This window comes from Phoca vitulina, unplaced genomic scaffold, assembly GCF_004348235.1.
Source record: "Phoca vitulina isolate PV1807 unplaced genomic scaffold, GSC_HSeal_1.0 scaffold68, whole genome shotgun sequence".
Classification (NCBI taxonomy): domain Eukaryota; kingdom Metazoa; phylum Chordata; class Mammalia; order Carnivora; family Phocidae; genus Phoca; species Phoca vitulina.
This window is the reverse complement of record NW_022589771.1, coordinates 5,566,887-5,589,070: the sequence shown is the minus strand read 5'-3', so window position 1 is coordinate 5,589,070 and position 22,184 is coordinate 5,566,887. Positions and strand designations below refer to the sequence as shown.

The 22,184-nt window shown below is 52.9% G+C and overlaps 2 protein-coding genes across 2 annotated transcripts; both read left to right on the top strand.

Moving 5' to 3' along the window:
* Positions 1–942: 942 nt before the first annotated feature.
* On the top strand, positions 943–3,382 carry TFF2 (trefoil factor 2). The gene is made up of 4 exons (XM_032392542.1): positions 943–1,030; positions 1,683–1,832; positions 2,705–2,851; positions 3,345–3,382. Exons 1-4 carry the CDS (start codon positions 943–945, stop codon positions 3,380–3,382), a joined length of 423 nt encoding a protein of 140 aa, XP_032248433.1.
* Positions 3,383–18,821: 15,439 nt separating this feature from the next.
* On the top strand, positions 18,822–21,929 carry TFF3 (trefoil factor 3). Its single transcript, XM_032392697.1, has 3 exons — positions 18,822–18,943; positions 20,255–20,401; positions 21,518–21,929. The coding sequence occupies exons 1-3, from the start codon at positions 18,862–18,864 to the stop codon at positions 21,529–21,531; spliced, it is 243 nt and encodes an 80-aa protein (XP_032248588.1). The 5' UTR covers positions 18,822–18,861; the 3' UTR covers positions 21,532–21,929.
* Positions 21,930–22,184: the final 255 nt, after the last annotated feature.

Sequence of the window (22,184 nt, the reverse complement as noted above, 5' to 3'; positions counted from 1 at the left end):
GTGGCTGCCCAGGGGGTCAGGGACCTGGACTGGAGGGGCTGGAGTGGGTCAGGCAGAAGCTTTCTGGACCCCAAGAATGCTGGGTTTTGGATTCTGTGCATCTCTGGGTCCCTGGCTGCTCAACCCGCGATTTACAGATGGGGCCCCTCCTGCAAGGGATCAGGCGGTGGGGGCTCACGGCCTCCTCTCTGCCCCAAATCTTCCCTCTTTGTCCCTTGGGGTGCCTCCCTGTCCCTCCTCTCCCCTCTCCCCCATCCCATCCATGGACTCTGCCCTGGAGCATTGCACCCCTGCGCATGGGCAGGCTTACGTCTTTAGAAAACACACAGGGCTCCCATGGAAGAAAAACAGAGGCATTTCAGGGTTGCTGAAACAAGCATGTGATTTTTACACACCAGCCTCATGCCCACAGGGAGCAGCCCCTCCCCAAGATGGAGCCAAGGAGACCCAGAAGACTAGGGGCTGGCAGAGGCATCCGCGACGACCTTGAGGTGGGGTCTTCTCTATGCCTCTGCCGGCTTGGTCGTTTTCCCCAGTAACCTTGGGTCTAATATTAAAAAAAAAAAAAAATCATGTGATAACCACGTACTTTATCAGGAGACATACCAGGCTTATCCCTTCCTGGGTGTGACCCTGGGTGTGCCCAGTGCCAGACGTGCATGTGGCCGCTTTTCCACGTTGGCATCCTGGTGCGACCTGGCTCCTGGCCCCGGGACGGCACGGGAGCTCCTGCCGGAAGCCTGGCCTGCAGGCGCGGCCACTCGGTCTCCTGCCCAGCGGCCTATCTCAGCTCCTTTTCCCAACAAAGGACCCGAGGGGTTGGTGCCACAGGGGACAGAGAAAAGTTATTTGAGTTTGCTGAGCAAACAGAGGACATTATAAAACAGCTCATGGCAGTGGGCAGTGCGCATTCTGCAGGCGGCCCCAGTGTGTGGCGTGGACATGGGATCTCGAAGCGTCCAGCTCCTGGCCGTGCTCCTCGTCCTGGGGGACAAGTGGCTGTGTTCCCTGGTGGCGGCCCAGAAACCTTGTAAGTGACCACCCGTATGTCACCCCGTGCAGCTCGGCGTCCTTGACTGGGCAACAGAGCATTCAGGCCCGCGAGCCGAGAGAAACCCCAAATGCAATGGGCGTATGCAAGTCCCTTGCCCTTGGTGGGTCTCTGTTCTTGTTTGTCTCCCTCAAAGCCACAGGGTGGTATGATGGGCTCACTGGAGAGCAGAAGTAGCTAAAAAGGCATCCTGAGCTCCGTGATGTGGGCTGATTGCATTTGTGCATCCTTTTCTGCCATTCGGGAGGAACACCCAGGGGTGTGTGAGACCTCCAGGAAAGGCCTCCTTCCATGACCACAGGTGCTGGGGGGCCGGCTGGGGAGAGGGGCTGGGGCAGGTGGCCCCCAGGGCATCTGGAGCCCACCTTGGTCACCTTTCCTCTTGACTTTTCGCGAGGTCCACCATCTGCCATATTTCCTGAAGTCTTTTCCTTCCTTTTTTTTTTTTTTAAACTAATAATTTCTGCAAAGCCCTGTTTGTTCCTCAAGACGTTGCATAGTTGAAATCTGGGCAAGATCAGACTTTGCGGTTTCCCTGTGTGGCCGCTGGACCCGGGGAAGGGTCCAAAAGTGCCCCCGAGAGCAGGCGGGGTCCCATGGGGGGACAGGTTGACCAAGGCTCTCTCCCCAGCCCCCTGCCAGTGCTCACGGATCACAGTCCAGAACAGGAAGGACTGTGGCTTCCCGGGCGTCACCCCTGAGAAGTGCTTCAGCATCGGATGCTGCTTTGACTCCACAGTCCCCAACGCCCCCTGGTGTTTCCACTCCCTTCCAAAGCAAGGTAACTGGCCAAGGAACTGGCCCTCTTCCCGTCCCCACCCCAGCCAGCCAGAAGGGAAGAGACAGTGGCCCCTGGCCCGCTGTCCCCACCTGGAGCCCCAAGGGTCAGCCACTCGCCCCTCCCACAGACATCTGTGAGAAGCCATCACAGTTTCTTGTACGATTAGAAGGAAAAACAGCTCCCAGGCCTCTCTTAGCTGTAAAGCTGCGACTTCTGAAGGAGCTTTTAAGGGATATGAAGGCAGTTAATAGAACATTCTCCACATAACTGCTCACAGGCCTCAAATGGTAAGAGATTCAGTTAAGACTTCCAGGATGTTCTTCTGAGGATGAGGTTTACGGCAGCTCACACTCGCAAAATAGAAGGTGATTATTCGTGCCAAGGCATGCACAGAAGAAAGTTGCGTGTGCAGAGCATGCCGTGGGGGTGGAGCCCGGCACCCACGGCCCCCCGGCCACAGCCGTTGCAGGTTCCCTGGGCTCCGAAGGGGACAAGACACATGGCTGGCTTTTAGGCAGGGCCCTTTCTCTGGTGGAAGCATTGCTAGCTTTCAGGACTTCAGCAAAATGCTTCACCTGCTTAAAGGGTGCTCACCGCCCATTCTCATCAGAGTACGGTGGTCACCCATTTTACAGATGGGAATATCAGGTCCAGAGAGGCGAACTGAGTTTCCCAAGGCCCCAGGACGTCGTGCAGATCCCTGGGTGGTGAGGCGCTGGCGCCAGCCCTTAGACGGTCCTTGGGGGGTCGTGGTCCAGCAGCCCCTCCTAACACAGGGAGGCTGAACCCAGCCGCATCCCCGTGGAGGACGGGCAGAGACGTTGCCTGTTGCTGAGCTGCCCTCACTGAGTCTCCGTGTTGCTCCTTTCCAGAGTCGGAGCAGTGTGTCATGGAAGTGTCCGCCCGTAGGAACTGCGGGTACCCGGGCATCAGCCCTCAGGAGTGTGCGTCCCGCAAGTGTTGCTTTTCCGACACTATCGTCAACGTGCCCTGGTGTTTCTTCCCAATGTCTGTGGAAGGTAACGTCCTGCGGGACGGGGGTTGGGAGCCGAGGTGGGCCCCAAGCCGGCCCCAGGCCTGGCCCCCATCGGGGCCGGGCCCCCGAGCCCAGTGGGGACCATGTCCGGAAAAGGCGGCTCTGAGGGTGGCTTGTGCGATGGCCGCGGAGAGCGGGTCACCTCAGCCCCGCCCCTGGATCCCCGCCCAGCTGGTGGCGCCGCCCAGCTGACTGTCCTGCAGCCACGCGTTGGCAGGGCCACTAAGTGCCACGTGCTATGCCGGGTGCCGGGGCGGACGTGGGCCTTCTCCCGTGGGCCTCGCTCTTCCCTCACCCGTGAGCACGAGGGACAAGTTCTGCCCATGGCGGCCTGGCCACCCCGGCAGGGTCCGGTTCCCCCCCCCTTAGCTACAGTGCGTCTCCGACCCTGAGTTATCAACACCAAGGACAGGTCCGGCGCGTCCCCCAAAATGGGCAGCGTGCCCATGCCGGACGCTTTCCTTTCCCCGTTTCAGAACATCAGGGTGAGCCAAAGAGCGCAGCAGAGACCTAAGGGTCTCTCTGGACAATTGCCAGTTAGTGGGGGAGAATGGACCCCCGAGAAGTGTCCTCCTGCCCCCGCCCCGGGAGGGAGCTCCTTGGACAGGAAGTCCGGTCACGGGCCTGTTGACAGGAGCCCCCAAGGCCGTGGGCTCCCTCGGCCCCCAGACACTGTCCCCACCCATTGGCATTTCACACTTCCAGATTGCCATTATTAAGAGGAGTCCCTTCCGAGAACCCACCAGGCTCTCTGGGTGTTTGGAGATGAAGAAGACTCACCATCGCATCTCATGTCTCCAGAGTTCCTGGCTTTCCTTCATCTGCTTTTTATCCTTTTCACTGGTTCAACATACGTTTCTTCAAATAAAGAAAACCCTTAAGGTCTGCTAAGTTTCCTTTTGGCTTCATTGACAGAGAAGTGGAGCGACGGAGGGAGAGAGGGAGTGTGTGTGTACACAGGTGTGGGGGGTGAGTGTGGGGGGGGGGACAACTCATCCAGCCGGTGCAAACCACCCCAGCGGCAAGGGGAATTCACGATCCACGATCACTCCCATTCCCAATCATTTGTATAGAAACTCAAATGACTTTAGCCGTGAAAACCTCTTGCAGTAACGTCTGATGTCAGATTGCAATTACAAAATTGCCTCGCCTTTACCAAATGCATCCCAGACTATGGCTTTTGCAGGAGTGCGGGGCACCACCATCCGTCCTCGCAGGGGTGGGGCGGGGTGGGCTGGCTCCGACGCTTCCCATCCTCCACCCCCGAGCAGCTGTGGCGACGTGCCGAAGTCTGGGTCCAAAGAGGAGGTCGACAACTGCCACTGAGGCGAAGCCAGCCTATGGGAGGGTTTTGGCACAAAACCTAGCGTGTGTCTCGGCGGAAGGGTCCTGGCATTCTTCGGTCGGGGGTGGGCATGCAGGGGGAGGACACGGGCAGATCTTTCTGTGGCTTGTCCTTCCTTCCCGATGCCATCTCCAGCCTGAGCCCGCTGCACAACACTTCTGTCCCGACACCCCTGGACGGAGAGTTTGGGGTTCTGCCCCCAGCACAGGCGTCGTGGCCGTCCTGCACCCTGGGTTCAGTGCAAGCTCCTGGATTCATGCCCTCCTTGGGCATTTTCCGGTCCTTGGCCCCCATCCTCAGGCTGCGGGCCCCTCGGCACACATCTCTGGGTGCAGGGACAGGGCGTGCTTCCTCAGAGTCCTCTCCTCATGCCCCCTCCCCAGTCCTGCTTCCCTGGGCGGGGGTCTCCCCAGTGCAGCGCACCCTGGGTTCTGAGCCGATCTTGATAACTGAGGGCGGCTTCTGGAAGAACTGCACTGGCCGTCGCCACGGGCCCGGGGGACTTGGCAGATCTACTCCGTGCCAGGTACTCTGACTCTTGCAGGTTGCAGGTCACTCTGTGGCACCCCACCATGCTTGGGATAGTGCTGCCCCCCACCTCCTCCTTGAGGTGGGCCACCCTAGGGTCCTCGTTGCCCTGGAACAACAGCTGGTGACATTCAAACTCACCCCGTCAGAAAAGCCAACCTTCCTCTTTCTCCTCCTGCGATGAGGTAATTCCCTGGTCCCCTCTGTGGTGTCTGCTCCAGTGGGACCCCACTGGTGGGGGAGCGGGGAGGCTGGTGCACAGGGTCTGGCAGCGGTCGCCCCCAACTGGAGCAGAGGCAGGGGAAGTCCAGTTCTGCCCCTCAATTCCACTGTCGCGGTCTCCCGGCTCCCCAGGGTCATGCAGTCCTTGCCTGGCCGGCTCAGGTAGACAGATGCTCTGAGAAGCCTTTTGGCCGAGGGAAAAATAGGACATGTCACAGTGCACCTGTGGGCTGATATCGCTGGTGTGTGACCTCGGGGAGGTTCTCCTATCTCTCAGATTTTCAGCCTTTCTGTTTGTAAAATACGGGTACTAATTCCATCCCTAGCCGTGTTGCAGTGGGAACTGAAACGAATCTTCGTGAGCTGCCTGGTGCACAGTGGGCTCCTTCCGGAGAGTCTGGACAGAGCTGAGTCTGCTCTCTTGTCCTGACAGGACCAGGCGGGGACGTGTTGAAAAGCCCCTTCTGTGTGCAGAGCAGCATGGCTGTGTCCAGAATGTGGGTAGAGCCTAAGAACACATACCTACTCCTTATATTCACGACACATTCGCCATATACTGAATACGCGACAGGGGGTTCTCTATTCAAGGTAGTTGTGTTCCATAAAGTCACTGACACTGAATTAGGAACCTCTGAGCCATGGAGACTGGGGGACACACAGGGTCAGGTTCCTGAGCGCCTCCTGACCAAGTTCATCAAGGATCAATACGTGACCTTGCTTGATATGTGTTTCTGCTTAAAGACCATTTATTTCATATACATGTTGGTGCAGGAACACTAGACTCACAACAGCCAGCACTGTAAGCCCTGGCTGGACGTACACGTGTGCACAGCACGTCACAGCCGCGCGCCCCAGGCCACCCGACAGCGCCTCCCCACTGTGCGTGGGAACCATCTAAACAGCAAAACCAACAAAAAGCACAAGAATGCATAAAACGAGGTCCAAACAGGCCATGAGAAGACATCTGCCTTCACTCTGAGAGCTGAAACAAGAAGGCAGAGCGTCACCTTGTTGGACTCCGGCTGGCAAAGTTCATGCTATAAATAAATTTTAGCGAGTAGGTGGATTTGCAAATAGGGATCCGTGGATAATGAGGACTGGTGTGTACTCATCATAGGTATTACGTGTTCCCTCCATGTGTTTTGGAGAGGTGGTACATACACATTGTACCCCTAAGCTGTTGCTGTGGGGTCCAGGGGCCCAGCCCCTCTGTTGACACCCCTCCCTGCCCCCTTTGCCTAAAGAAAGAGAGGAAAAGACCGAAGCACAGTCTGAACCTCCGTGGGGCCCCTGGAATCAGAGTGCTGCAAAAGAGTGTATGTATCTCCAAAATAGAGATACTGCACTTCTGTTCTAGATGATCTCTACATTGAGCTCACTTCCCAGCTGTGTGACCTTGAGAGCTATACTTAGACATTCTGTGCCTAATTTTACTCATGTGCGAAGTGGGGGTTAAAATTAACAGGATCATTTTTTAGAGGCTTGTTGGGAGGCTCTGATGAGTTAATTTATGAGACATACCAACAACGGTGTCAGGCGCGTAGCAAGTGTTTAGTGAGAACGCAGCCAGGCCAGGCTCCCCCACCCGGGGAGGCGGAAGTGTCCCCGCTGTCTCCGGACACAGTTCTCACACCCTCCAGGATCCTACCTGCTGATGCGGGAAGGCCAGTCCCTGCCAAGTCCCCTCCCCAGGGCTCCTCCATGGCTCTGGCCATGCTGTGGTCCCAGTGGGCAGTGGTCCCGTCCTAGGTTGGCACGATGCTGCTGCCAGCTCCTCGGGAAGGGCCTGGCCAGAGGTGTTCCAGTGAAATGGGAATTTGTCAGCCCATTGTCCCCCCCCTTTCACAAACCCCTTGCCCAAGGCTTGTCTGCATCTGTGTCGACAGCGGTGGGGGATTTCCAGGGCATTCCTGGGAGTTGTCTGAGCTTCCCTGAACCCAGATGGATTGGGGACAGAGGAGTCTCCTTGGTCCACGGCACCCGAAAGAGCCTGATCTCTGCTCCAGCCCAGCCAGGCTCCCCTGGCCGCTCCGACACGGATGTGCCAATACCATGGCTCCAGGCCTGGATGACCAGCTTTCCGCAAGGCCCCGAGGGTGGCAGACTCCATACGATTTCCTGTCCTCCGAAGAGAGCACGGAACTTCGTAAGTGCTCGACCTTCATTTAGCACAGTCAGAAATGTGGCTTTGAGGAAAGAAGGACCACCGTTCTGTTTGTCCTTGGGACAGGTGGCTAATGAACGTAAAGAGCTTCCAGCCAAGGATGCTCACACGTCAGTCCCCCAGTGCCCTCTGCTGGCCACCCTGGGAGCGGACTTCCCCAGCCTTCAGCTACCGGGCACTGTGGGTCTCCCGGGGCCGCAAAGGTGTGCTGACTACACTTAGCCTCCCAATGTCAAGAGAGTCATCTCAATAACTCTTGTAAATTGCTAAACTTATAAGTCAGATTGGGCCAGATTTATTGATGTGGGTTTGCAAAGCAGAGGGAGGGAGAGAGGGAAGAAGGAAGGGGGAGGGGGCAGGGAGAGGGAGGGGGAGGACAGAGATCCAGTCTCTTCTTATATTGACACTAATCTTATTGAGTAAGGAAAGGGTTAAGGTCTAGGCAGGGAGAGGACGGGGCCCCTGGCTGGGTTCTGAGACTATTCCTGGCAGGCAGAAGCTAAGCCAGAGTGAACAAGAGATAAGGAGGCAGACCACCTGGTCTCGATGGCCGCGAGTATTTTTCTTTGGCGGCTACAGTGTATCATAGAAAATGACCAAACCCCAAAGAATTAAGTCATGAAGGGGGTCATCAAGAGTCCATGCTCAAACCAAGACGGCACAAGAAACTCAAGGCCACAAGCTTCCCGGTCAGTTCTCCATAAAAGACTACCAGTAGAAGTCCTCCGTGGCAACGCATTCGGGACCCTTCTCACTCTAGAGAGCTTCTTCTTTTCTTTCCTTTCTGCTCTCACCTTCACTTAATAAACTTTCACTTCACTTCACCCTTTTGTGTCCTTGAGATTCATTCTTCAACTCCGTGAGACAAGAACCCCGTGATCCTACCACACTATCAGATCAGGGCCCTACAGTTATGACCTCATTTAAGCTTAATTATATCTGTAAAGCACCCCCCCACCTCCTCACCCCCTGTCTCCAAATACCATCAACCTGAAGGTCATGGTTCCAACATACGGACTTGGGGTGAGGAGCAACTCAGTCACAGCATCATTAATCAGCTCAGTGTCTTTACACTAGTAACACTGATAATGGTAACACTTACACGTTAAAGGGTTTTTTTTTTTTAATTAGCTCTATTGAGGTATGATTCAATATAATAAAATTTGCCTGTTTTAAGTGAATTGGTTCGTTGAGTTTTGAAAAACGTACACAGTCATGGAGACGCTACCGCAAGGAAGATGCCAAATTCTCTCCGCCCTTTCAAGGTCAATACCCTCCTCCCACCTCCAGCCCCAAGAGACCAATGATCCACCTTCTTTCGCTACAGTTTTGACTCTTCTGGAATCTCACACACATATTCCAGCAGCGTGTGCTCCTGGGCCTGTCTTCTTTCACTCGGACAGGACTTAAAGCCTGATGTGCATGTGTCCCTAAGATCTACCTTACTGATTACTTTGCTGGAGTCTCTATTTCCTTACTTAGTTTTCTGTTCACATGACTTGTCTTATGCCCAGCATGGTGTCCCCAACGTTCATCAGTTGTGTTTTTATCCATTTCTGCCTGCATGACCCATTCTTTCTGGTTTGTAAAGCAGAATACATTTGCCTAGCCTTTTATGGGTACAAACATTTATAACTGTTACATCCTCATTGTGACTTGTGGCTTATAAAGTGTCCTTCTTAGTCATGTGTGAGTGCTTTGGCCTGAGTTCTATTTTGTGGGATCATCGAGATGGCATCCCCTACTCACTCAGTGTCCTGCTAGATAAATCCCTTCTGATCATTAGTGTTTTAAAGTTCTATATTTTTAGCAATCTACTGATAAATTCCAATTATAATTTTTAATCATGACGACTATTGGTTAAAAGCAGAAAGCAAATGGAATCCTGATCAGGAAATACAGGAAGCAAATGAAGAGAATCATAATACAAGTAATTACAGTGAAAATCCATCTTTGGATCTTCAGCAGATAAGTTATCTGTTGGATTGACTTAAAAATCTTGTTGAGAGCATCCACATTTCTCCAGAAAGTAAAAACAATGTTAAAAAGAAAAAAAAATGACCAGAATATTAACTATTGTGTTCTTAATGAAACACTTATCAGAAATAAAATATTTGTGTATCAATTCACTTTACCCTATTCCCTACAAAGTTACTACCCATTATTTTTTGTAATTCCTACGAAAGGGCTTGAGGCTTTTTATTCTGTGAGAGGTGTCAACAGACGGGAGGGTTGGGCAGCATTGCTTAATGTCTGCTTTTATCCTGCCTACCACTCTTGATCTTCATAATAACACATGAGTTCTTTATTAGCTCTAGAATCTGAACTTTTCTGCTTTGTGGCTACAGTGTTCTGCAAAATGTAACTTGGTGCACTGAGTGTATTGAATTATGATCCAAATGATCCTCATCATGGCAAATGAAACCACGCAGGGTTCCTGTCTGCCTGCTCTCAGTTAGTTTTACGGGTCCATGTAAGTGTGATGATGAGCAAATGCTCAGCCTCCGATTTCCATTCATTCAGTAGCCACTGGGCGCTTGCCTGGAATGAAGCAGTTTGCCGGATAACTAACTTCTGGCCTCAGGGTGGAGCTCTGTGTTACAGGATTCCTCACCCGCGAACCTCAGGCCAGGGTCGACCTGTCTTATTCCCTTCACTGATCCATCCTGTGGCCACAGACACCTGAGAGCAGGGACTTCCGTCCTCCCGTAGGTAGGTGCTGAGCAGCAAGCAGCTTCCAGCTCAGGAGAAGAGCCAGAAAGTCAGCTGAAGCCAGGGATCTGCTCCAGGACCGGTCAGCAGCTCTGGGCATCAAACTCAGGAGTCTGGTTAGCAAGTTAGACCAAGTCCCGTGGAATTGAGTCACGAGGGACCAAGGATGGCTATCGTTTGCACCCCCAGATCATTGCAGTCATAATAAAGCAGTCACCTCATGGGTCTCTGTCATGTAGGCAACAGCCCCTGCTGTTGGTAAGTGGATGGCATCTTACCTGTTAGGTTGCTCTGTGCGTCACTTCTTGACTCACACTGCCTTGGAAGGCATCGTGGTTATCCATCAGGAAACCGTGGTTCAGGCGTCCAGGGACACCCGCGGAAGCTTGACTCCCAGTCTGTCTCTAGACCGCCAGGGCCATGGTTTCTCAACCTTCCCACCTCACATAAAAGATGGTGAAGGGCCCAGGCCATGACACTCTGCTTGGTTCTTGCCATCTGGAAGCCAAGCACCGTGGACCCTTCTGCCCCCTGGCCACCCAGGGTGTCTTCCACCACATATGCTCCGAGTCTGGGGATGTCTCACTCTGCCCTGATGCCCTGGAGAGAGGCGCCTTCTTGCTGCATCTTCTTCACGTTTAGGCAACACATCCCCCATTGACTCGATGACCTCCCTGCCGCGTGGCAGAGCCCAGTGCAGTCTCCCGTCCCTTCAACACCGCCTCCATTAGAAGAGTGAGGCGCTAACGCTGATACCCCACGCCCACATGTCTTTCCTCCCACAGCCCGCGTGTGTGTTTGTGACCTCACTTTTGAAATTAACATATTCGCCTGCCGGATCCTTCTCCATGTGCAGAGCCACCGGAGGGCAGTCGCCGCAGCTCTAGGGAGGCGCCCGGATCCCACAATGTGGCCTTTGACTTTGACTTATCAGTGTTGACCACATCATCTTCTTCCTTTATAACCACCCACAGTACCTGGGCTGAAGCCTATGCACACAAAGGATGTTTGGTAAATATTGACCGATTGTCCTTTGTTCAACAACTTTTCCACCTATAGGAGCTCAACAAATATTAATGCTTTGGTAAAACCCTTCAAGTCGTTCAAAACAAGATATCGTAGAGTGCTATGTATGTATGAATAATCTCCTAATGAACCACAGTATTAACTTCTTGCCATTCGATATGCAAAACAGGGCTATTATGAGTCTCGAGACCCGGTGGGCACCTTTATAACTAAGAACTACGGGGAGGCATTGGCCACTGAGGCTGGCTCTTGCCTGTGGTGTTGCCATTCTTTGTGATCTCACACTTTGCTTTCAGTTCCCCGATGGATTACATACTCAGTGCGGTGCGTACATGACAGCAGGGCAGAAACATTCTTTGAAACGTTGATGTGATGGCGAGTAACGGAAGAGCCAACGTGTGATATATACTGGTTTCAAAGCCAATAAAAGTCCATGTGGCACCTTCAACACAAACCAGCCAGAATCCCTGTGAGGAGCAGCCCTGCAGAGGGAGCTGGCTGTGAGGAATTTCTCCCCCCGCTCCGAGGAATCTCCCTCGCCCGCATAGACAGGTGCAAGGAAGCATGTGGAGAATCTGGCCCAGGTCATTCTCACTGCACATTCTCATTGATGGTTCAATATGTTTTTTGCTTTTGGCAAACAATGCATTTCTTCAGGGTGGGCTCTGCTTTCAATTTCTTTTGAATTCCCTAAAAACGAGTGCAGCTGAGCTAAAACTTGGGATGTGGTGGAAAGAATCAGGTATGATATAAGATTGCCTTTTATGAGACGTGAGATACTTCCAATTCTGATCATTCTTATGCTACCTTTTAGTGAAAAATCTAATGGGCCATTTTTTCTCCTCTGATGGATTAGTGCTCATTTCTAGAAAGTCAGAATCACAATCTGTAGTTTATTCTCTCTGATGGACTTTGAGGTCAAGGCTGAGACGGTACACAGCAGGGGACATACCAATAGCATATTTGGGTTCAGAGATTAATAGTATGAACCCGTGATCGCTTCCTCGGCACTCCCCTGCTGGCATACCAAGTCACGCTCAAGCACGCTCTTCCTCCCCCACCCGGGACATAGTCAGGTCTTCATATCGAGCAGATTTGGCAAACCTACTAATACGGAGAGAAAGTTGAGATTGCACTGCAGAGGCCCAGGGACCTAGGAATCAAAATCAGAAAACTCGGAATGACTGGAGCCGTTATTTGCTATTAAGATGGATGCTGGATGGGATTCCAGAGTGGTCCCTCCCTCATCCTGGACCAGATAAGCCTCTTTGATATTGACCAGGCATCCCGGATAGAACATTAAAATGGCTCCTCCAAACCAGGACCCCAGTGTTCAGATCCCGAGCCTCAGAGCCGGCTTCTCCCAGGCTTGGTCACTCTCAGCGCTTTCTCCCCTTGCTTCCCAAACCGCCTTATGGTATCTGGATTTTTTAAATAACAATTTTCAGCAGCCAGATTTCAAATCCTCTTTCTTAGATAAACAGTATGTAAGGTAGGGTGCTCCTCTGTGCACACACTACCCAGATTTATTCATGCTGGACTTTTGTTCTATTTGCCTTGATACCTCTCATTTTATAAAAAGAAATAAAACAAGGAAAGTACCACCTTTTCCCGTTCTTTCCCCTCCCTTCCTGGAGTTAACCACCATTCTGAAGTCAGTGTATATTATTCCTATGCATACCCATAAACAGTATGTGGTGCTTTTTGTTGTTGTTTTTTAAATAATCAGAAATGGTATTATAATATACAGGCTTTTGATCTTATATTTTACACTTTAGAAATTTATTCTTATTGATAAAAATAGGTCTGATGCATTCATTTTAATGTGGAGTGCATTCCCCTATTGGTAAGCAATTATGTATATTATCCCCAGTGTCTTCTTATCAAAACAATATGCACTTGTTTCATTTACTAGGTATTGTCAGAATGCTTGCCCAAGTAGGTGCACTAATTACACTCAGCAACTTTGAGGAAGAGTTCCTTTTTCTCTATACCCTTGTCGGTATTTTGTGACATGGGTACAATCCATGTGAGCGAAATGGCGTGTAAATGTTAGTTTCTTCTGTCATTCCCAACTAGGAGGGACACTGGGCCTCTTTCCATGCTTTACCGTAAATTACCTCTGTGTGTATTTTAAAAACTGTTGTTTGTCTTTTTCTCATTGGTTTGTAGAAATTCTTTATGTATCCTTGATAGTGATCCTTTATCAATTGCATGGGTTTCAAATATCTTTTCCTAGTTTGTGGCTTGGCTTTTTTATTCACCTGTCATGTCTTGCTGAATAGGTAGCCTGAATATTAATTGAGTCAAACCTATCCACTGTATCTTCAAGATATGTGTGATTTTAGAAAATCCCAAGAAATCTTTAAAACCACAAAATTATAGGACACAAAGTTAATATAAAAACGAATTGTGTTTTTACATATCAGCAGCAAACAATTGGAAGTAAAGTTATCACCCAAGAATAAAGGCAATCTTACTTCTTCTTTTGTGATCTTTATGCCTTTTTTTTCTTCTTGCCTTATTACATCTATTAGAACCACCCTTACAATGTTAAATAGAAATGAGAGTAAGAATCCTGGCCTTGGTCCCAGTCTTACAGGGAGAAGGCTCATATTTTACCATGAAGAATGGTGCTGTGGTGTTTTTTGGTAGATGCCCTTTATCAGCGGATGAATGGTCCTCTCTCTTCTTAGTTGCCTGAGAGTCTTCACCATGTGTGAGTATGACTTTTGTTAGATGCTTTTAACACGTTTATTGAAATGATCACAGTTTTTATTTTCATTTTTCCTATTAATGTGGTGAATTGCACTGATTGATTATCTGATGTTAAACCTACCTTGTTATCGTTAGATAAACCCTTGTCATCCATGATGTGTTACTCTTTATGGTATGTTGCTGGATTCAGCTTGCTAGTATTTTGTTAAGTTTCTCTGAATCTATGTTTGTGATGGTCTTTCATAATTCATAATATATTTGCCAGGTTTGGGTAGGAGATTTATGCTGGCCCCGTAAAATGATCTGGGAAACAGTCCTTCCTCATCTTCTTTCTTGGTTTGCGTGAGATAGGAGCTCTTTGACAGAATGACACAGTGAAACCATCTGAACCTGAAATTTACTTTGCAGGAAGGATTTTGATAGTAACTGCAAAATTTTCCATAGAAATCAGGCTATTTAGATTTCCTATTTATTCTTGTGTCCCTTTGGTAAATTGTGTTTTTCAGGGAATTTGTCCATTTTATCTGAGTCATCAAATTTGTTGGTATAAACATTAATTAATGTTATTCTGCATATTACCTGCTTCTCCTTTTAATGCCTGTAGGATCATAGCGATAGCCCATCTTTCGTTTCTGATATTGGCAATATGGGTTCTCTTTCATTGTTTTCTTGATGGGTCTAGTTAGAAACATATCGATTTTTTTTTATCTTTTCAAAGATCCAGCATTGTTAATTTTTTTCTTGCCCTTTTTTTTTTTTCTATTTCATTTCTGTTAGACCTTGTGATGCTATCCCCCAGGTCCTGGAAGCTTTGTCTATTTTTCCCCTTTCCCTGCTCTGTTCTTACCCACGTGAGGTGGAAACGTCGGTGAGCAAGAAGAGAGCCCTCACCAGAAGGCAACCGTGTTGGTGCCACGATCCTCGACTTCCAGCCTCCAGATCTGTGAGAAATAAAGGCTGTTTATAAGCCACCCAGTGGCCATGGGCTTCTGTTAGAGCAGCCTGAGCATGCTGAGGGCCAGACACACACACTCATATCCACACACGAGTGTCCCATCAGTACATACAACACGTATGTCAGGACATGACGGAGCATGACGCACTCACGTTTGATCCCATGGCTTGTGTGGTTCCAGAGCTTTGAAGAGTACCTGTGCTTGTGATCCATCAAAGTCACATGGACTCGAAAATGACCACCACTCACTGGGGGGTGGTGGGATGCCCACTCGGCAGGTGGACCTCGGCAGGTGGACCTCGTCCCACTGGCTCAGGATGATCCCCGTTCACACTTCTCCTCCCGATAGAATCATTACCAGTGCTCTGTAGGCTCTGAAAAGTGTCCCAGTCTGGACAACTCATGACACAGTTGCCTCCCTAAGGGGCCTCCCTTGGCCTCGGGTGTTGGCGCCTGGCCCAGCTTCGACCAGGATATAGGAGTCTCTCATTTGCCCACCAGCCTGTGTTGTCTTAGCCTCCCTTGAGATGAGGAAATGAGAACAAAGGACTGCTTGACGATTATTTGGGTGAGTTATGGGAGTGCAGGAGAGGGTTCTACAAACACTGGTGATTGATTACATATGGCCAGCGATTTGTAGAGACCAGAGATCGAAGGTGCACAAGGAGGGCAAAGTAGGCCCAGGACGGGTGTGGAAGCACAGGGTTGTGGTTGGCAGGACGGACAGGGTCCCGGGTGCAGGGGCACCAAGCACCAGGCAGAGCTCCTGGGAAGCCCAGTCAGGGTGGGAAAGGAGAAGGTCCCCGGGACACGAGCTCTCCAGGTCTCTGGCTGTGCGCTTTCCTCCCCGTGGTGAGAAGATGCAAGTGAAGGTAGATCTCAGAGCTAGATGTGCCTTGAGTGTAGCAAAGGCCGTTAAACTAGGTGGTTCCAGCGACAGAGCTCTTCCCTCGCAGTCTGGAGGCCAGAAGTCTGAAATGAAGGTGGGGAAGTGGCGCTCCCTCCCAGGGCGCTGGGGGAGGGTCCCTCCTGCCTCCTTCACCCCTGGCGGCTGCAGGCAGTCCTTGGCGCTCCTCGGCGCTTTGCTGCTTCCCCCCCAGCCTGGGCCTCCATTGCCACATGTCGTCTCCCCGAGAGTCTGTTTCTATCCTTATAGGGACACCAGTCATATTGGATTAAGGGCCACCCCATTCCAGTCCGACCTCATCTTCATTTAAATAATCACGCTTGCCACAACCCAATTCCAAATAAACCATCCTCGGGGGTTCCAGGAAGGATATGAATTTGGGAACGACACTATCCATTCCAGCACTCTTAGGAAGTCACTTGGCGACAATGCTGGATTCACAGGGAAGTGCGCAGAGCTCGGCAGGGGGCCATCTTCCGCCTTCCCTGGCCATCGTCCTGGGACACGGCTCAGGGCTGCGCCAGGGGCTGGCAAGCGACAGGTGCAGGTCGGGGCATCTCCCTGTCCTGTGTCGGGGCAACCACTGGCGCCTGGGCTTCCTGTTGGAGCTGGTCCAGTCACTCCAGAAAAGGCCCATCCGGGTCTGAAAGGCGGGGCTGTCGTGAGGGGCCTGGTGCCTCCAGGCACACCTGCTCCGGCTATTAGCTCTGTTTATTTCTGACTGATCTCTCTCCCTTTGGGGTCCGGGTCATCGGCTAACTCATTCCTGGGACACTTTCCTTGTTATAACAGCCTCTGGGCTGAAGCAACAGCCCCAGCCCCAGCCCCCAGGACCTCCGGGGTTAGGGCCACTGTGGCCGAAACCACCAGCGGTGGACTTTGGGCTAGACGTCGGTTCCTCCTAAACACCCGGGGGCGTCTCATGCCCCCATATACGGTGCGACAGACACTGGCCCAGTGCTGGGGGCAGGAGGTGCAAGCCCCAGGAGGGGCCTCCTAGGGCTCACGGCCTCTGTCCTGACTCACCCTCTGTCCTCCTCCCCTCCTCCTCCAGAGTGGGTGGGGGACTCATCTGTGCAGTTCTACCTGCCCCCCATCGTCCTCAGTGTAAACCACGCCAAAGACCGGAGCCTCCAGGAAGGGTCTGCAAGCCCCCCTCCAGGAAGCAGGAGGAAATTCTGTGCAGGGCACAGAGGGAGGCGCCCACACCCAGGGCAGCTGTAGAACGAGTAACAGCCGGTCAATAGGAGGCTCCCCCGGCGGGTGAGAGTCCAGGGCGAACCCAGGTGTACCGATTAACCGACTGTGTATCTTTCCCCCCATCTGACCCTCCGCTGGCTTGAATAACCCAGAGTGACAATCTTAGTGAGCTGAGAGGTAGCACGGAATATATAAGCCCGTGTAGGCCATGTTGACTCGTGTTGGGTGAGTTAGCAGCGCCTGCCTGGGACTCCCTCGGACCCTCACCCATCTGCGAACTCCTCTTCACTCCTCAAGACCCCGTTCAGCCTGCACTCCCAACGAGAAGCCTGCTGGGCGGCGTCCCACCAGCTCTTACCACGTTGCATCACAATCCACATGTCAAGACTTACTCTCCCCCACTGGACCGTGGGCTCTGAGGTCAGGGGCTCTGCCTGGTGTCCTCAGGGTCCAACACTAGCAGGTGGAGCACCTTGCCCTCGATCCACACTCAGTCCCTGCTTGTGGCATATGCTTGCCAATGGCCATGCACTCTGCAGGTGGGAGGTGGTAGCCCCAGCACTCAGGCCAGACCGCCCGCTGCTTGGACCCATCCAGAGGAACCTCACCTTCCCTGGGACACTGCACACAAAGCCCAGGGCAGGAGGGATTCACGGGGAAGCGATCCCAGGACAGTCCAGGCACATGGCCAGGGACACTGTGGCAGAGGTAAGGCGTCAGAGGCTGAGGAAGGAGAGAGCCCCCAGTAGGAGCCTGGGTGTGCTCACCCTAGATTCAGGGGCACCCAGGGCAGCCCCTTGTTAGGGTGGGGCTGGCGACCAGTCCTGGGCCTGGTTTTCATTCATTCCTGGAAGATGAACGTCCCCCCAGGGATTTTCTCTACAATGATCTCTTCATAACAAAACTCGTGCCATCTTTTAGCTTGGGCTCACACTCTCCTTCTGGGAGCAAAGCAAAGCCCTGAAACAACACAGACATTGCTCTGTCTTCAGCCTGCACTTGTCTTGGAAGAGGGGGTGAAAAGCAGATGGTGGGGGTTTGCTGAGTAGGAGGGGCTAGGCCTGGGCTGTCGCAAGGTGGGACCCAACGCTCATTGCCAACGCGTGCACAGCCAGGCCCCATTGGTCACTGGGTGGAGGACAGCTCTGGGGACAAACTCTGGGGTGGTTCAGGTCCCCCTCCAACCCCACACCCCCACCGGGGGCTGAGGTGACCAGCCAGGTGCACCTGCTTCCGGGTCCTACACAGCTTCCTGGATCCCGGCTCTGCCAGGCCCACGAGAGGAAGCCCCGACAGGCATCTTAGGTTGTGAGCCTTAGTTCATTCCTCTGGAAGATGGGTATAATTATTCCCATCTTGTTTTGATAGGCTGTTATAAAATAATTTCCAGGATATATCTTTCATTAAAAAAAAGAAGACAAGCTGAACAAAGATGTCTAGTAAGTTCTCATTTGGGTTAAAAACGTGCTTAGGTCTAGAGAGAACATTTCTGGAAAAATACTTAAGAAAGTGTTAAATGCAGATACCTCTGGACAGGAGAGGACTTTTTTGGATTGTCTGCCTTTTCAAAATCTACTGCACGTATTCTATTTTTATCAAAATGCTACAGTTTATCAAACTCAATTTTCTTAAAATATTGAATAAGTGTATTGAATACATTTATGAAAGTGTACTTAATGATAAAAAATAAATCTTGCTGTCAACAAGAGAAACAGAAAGGACAGGATTTTCAAGAATTACGAGGGAGGAACAAGATCCGTGCGCACAGCGTGCCTGAATCTCGGGCTGGACTCGTCTTTTCAAATCTCCAAGGCTGGTCTTGGTTCTGGACACGGAGGTCATTGAGGAGGGCGCCTTCTCGGCTGCTCCTGGCTGGGTTTCTGGCTGCCGTCCAGCCCCACGCGGAGCCTTCATCCTCTCCCCCAGGCCAGGCTAGCCTGGGACTCACAGCGCAGCTCCCCAGAGAGGAGTGGTAAACCGGGGACTGGAGTCTGGCCTCTCAGCTGGCTTGCTACCACGGTGGTGGGGTCAGACTGGCCTGTCCCCCCACAGTCCTGCACAGGGAAAAGTAGGTGCGGCCAGAGGAGGGGAGGGCCGTCCCCAAGCAAACAGAAGCCAGAGTACCTGCACAAACACCAGGGTATAAATGCGTCCCCTTGGCCGACGCGGCACGTTCTCCGAGCAGACGGGTCCCCAGAGCCCGCCCGCTGGTGACCATGGAGGCCAGAGCGCTCTGGCTGCTGGTGGTGGTCCTGGTGCTGGGGTCCTCCAGCTGGGCAGCAGCATACCAGGGCCTGTGTGAGTACTGCTCAGGCTTCCTCTTCATGCCGTAGGAAGGAGGGGGCTGGTGGCGGGTGGGGGGAGGGCAGAGGAGGAGGAGAAGGGACGCAAGATGCAGGCTCTGGGGGCCATGTGGGGGCTTGAGGAAGGTGACCAGGCCCCCACGTTAATTAGTAACTGCCATTTACCAGATGCACACGGTTCCTCTCAATAGCCCTACAAACTGGGTCTTGCTGTTTCCATTTTACAGACAAGGAGACCGAGGCTCAGAAAGTTAGTGACTGACTGCATGCAACCCTCCCAGTCGGTGCTGGGACCAGGTTAGAACCCAGGTTAGAGCCTGGCCTGGCCGGCAGCCTCTGCCAACCCTACCACCCCATTGCCTTCTTGGCCGCAGATTTCTGAATTACCAGATAGGTCTTGACACACTGTGTGGGCACATTTACCAAACAGAAAGACCAATGAATATGGTTTCTTCCAGAACGTTTTCAGTGCACACGGACAATTTCCACTTAGCCCTGGCCTTGCACCTGCAGGTGGGGGGTGTGGCTGTCCCATCCACCCAAGTTTGAAGAAATTAGGGTGTGGCTCTTATCAGGTGCCAAAGGGAGTGGCTCCCAGCCTGGGTGCCCGCCAGAGTCACCCGGACGGCTTTGCACATCCTGCAGCCCGGGACGTGCCCCCTCACGCCACAGTGTCTCTGGGATCTCAGCACGAGCGAGGTTCGGGAACCCCTGGAATGAAGAATTACCCAGTGGCAGGGATAGAAGAGGATTTCAGGGATTTCCTGTGGTTTCTGTTTTCCTAAGGAAAATCCCGTTAAGTGACCAGGCAAACATTGCAGAACTTGAGCAACATAGGCTTGCTTCAAAAACAAGTGGTGAGGACGGAAGGATGTGCCAGAAAGATGGGACACACCAAGGGATTGGGGGACAGGGAGACACAGAAAAGGAAGGGAAAACAGCACGCATTGTGGTTTTCTGTTTTAAGTGTGTATCTCCTATTATACTATTCATTTTTTTAAGGGAGCAGTTTGTGTTGATAAAACAGTGAAGGGGTTTGGGGGCCCCAGATGGCCAGCGGGAAGGAACCGCAGCCCATGGACCCCCGACAGGGCCCTGGGGGCACACGGTGCGAGGGGCACCCTGGCCGAGGCCCAGAGCTCCCACAGGGCAAGTAAAACCTTCTGCGGGAAGAGCGTCTTCCTCAAGCAGATGTTGGGGTGCGGGGGGGTCATTTGCTTTGAACTCGGAAGCTGGGGGGAGGCTGCGGGCTGGCAAACTGAAGTCCGCAGACCCACCTGCGCTGACCGGGTGTTGTTTGGGACAGCGACGAACCTGTGTGAGGTGCCGGCCAAGGACAGGGTGGACTGCGGCTACCCCAACATCACCCCCGAGCAGTGCACCGGTCGGGGCTGCTGCTTCGACTCCAGCACCCATGGGGTGCCCTGGTGCTTCAAGCCCCTGCAGGACACAGGTGAGCGGGCCCGCGGGCGCGGCGTCCTTCCTGGGTCCCCGGAGGCCACGCACGCCCGGGCAGGGCCCCCAGCGCCGCGGCTGTCCATCGGCGGAGGCCTCAGTCAGGGGCTGTCCCTGCTGTCCCTTTGCTGAGGGGTCTGTGCCGACTCTAAAGCCGTTGTTTTGAAAATGTGCTCAAAGTCAAGGCGCTACGTACAGGGAGCTGGTTTAAAACCTCTCCCGGAGCGAAGTGGAAAATGCACAGGTTTGGGAAGCCGGGCCAATGTCTGAAGCTGCCATTAGCAAACAAAGCCCTGTCGTTTGTGACGTGCTCCTGGCGGGACAGACGGTGGCGGCCCCGGGCACGGAGCCCCGGTGCCTCCCCGCACCCCACCACCTCCCCCCAGAGGCACCCCCCCTTCCTCAGCGGTGCCGCGGGGCCGGGACTGCCACTCCGGGGAAGCCCGGGTCAGCCGCAAGCAGGGGTCCGCACACGCGGGGGCGGGGGGGGTGGGGGGGGTGTGCAGCCCTGGCTCCGTCATCCCACCCCACATCTGGGGCGTGAGGTCTGCTAGAAGCCACCTGGCCGTCCAGGTGCCAGCTCATCTTCTAAGAAGGACACAGGCGCCTACGCAAGGCACCTTCCTGGAATCAGCACGCGCGCCCTTTGTCCCCCGGCATGAGGGAGTGGGGCCGCCTTCCAGCTGATGCCAGCATCCTGATCGATGATGGGGCCCCCGCTCACTGCCCCGGGCCTCCTCCCCCTTCCTGGCAAATCCAGGCAGAGGCCCAGATAAGGCTTCGGGACCGGGAGGGAGTTGTCCATTGCCTCTCTGCGGGCTGTCCCCAGTCTTTGGGGCCCCTCAGCGGGGGGCGGGGGTTATACCTTCCCCTTTGGGTGCTGACAGCCCCTTTGGGTCCCCCATCCTTTCTATCACCTGCCTGAATCCCTAAGTTCTGGTGGGACATATGGCTATTCTCCACAAGGTCAGACACTCAACGCTTTCCCAGTGACTTGGGGAGAATGCAGGCCAAGGCACTGACCTTGGAGCCTGTCTTGACCTTGAGAAGCCAGGCACCCAGTGGGTGAGGTCGAGGCTGGTCATGGGGATGCATGCCTGTGCTTTGTTTCCAGAATGCAGATTTTGAAGCAACGTCCACTGGCCCTGGACACCCCGGGATATGACCGTCCACACTCGGGGCACCCTGCCTGTGTCCTCTGCCGGCTGTGCATCCCTGCTTTTCTCCCACCCTGCTCCCGGCAACCCCGTCCCTGAAAGCTAGGGCCTGGGGCCTGATGTCTTAACGAATAAAGATCCCGAACTCAGCATGAGGGCCGTTTCTCGTTCCTGAGACTCCATGCTCTTGTGTTTTATTTCTGCCAAGTGGCTCTCCTTTCTCAGCCTCTCCCAGAGGGGGGTGGGGGGAGGGGGTGCGAGCGCCTCCAGCCCAGGGCCTCCCAGACCCCCTCCCCACCCCGGAGCTGAAAGACGACCCTAAGTAGCTGCACTGTTTGCATGAAGATGTCGCAGGTCTCAGACCAAGCCTGACACCACAGGGAGGCCCAGTGGCCTTCTTAGTGGCCACCATCTCGTGCAAATTCAGAAAAGACATTTCAAATATAAGTTTCAAAAAAAAAAAAAAAAGGTGATTAATGTCTTCCTTCGTGAAGAGAGCAAACCAATAAAGCCATCTTACCAACTGGCACTTTTTTGTATTTATTTGCAAGTCGAGTGTAATAGCTGTGGCCTTCTTTTACCTTTTTCTTCTGAAAACGGAGGCAGCTTTGTGAAGAAATGAGC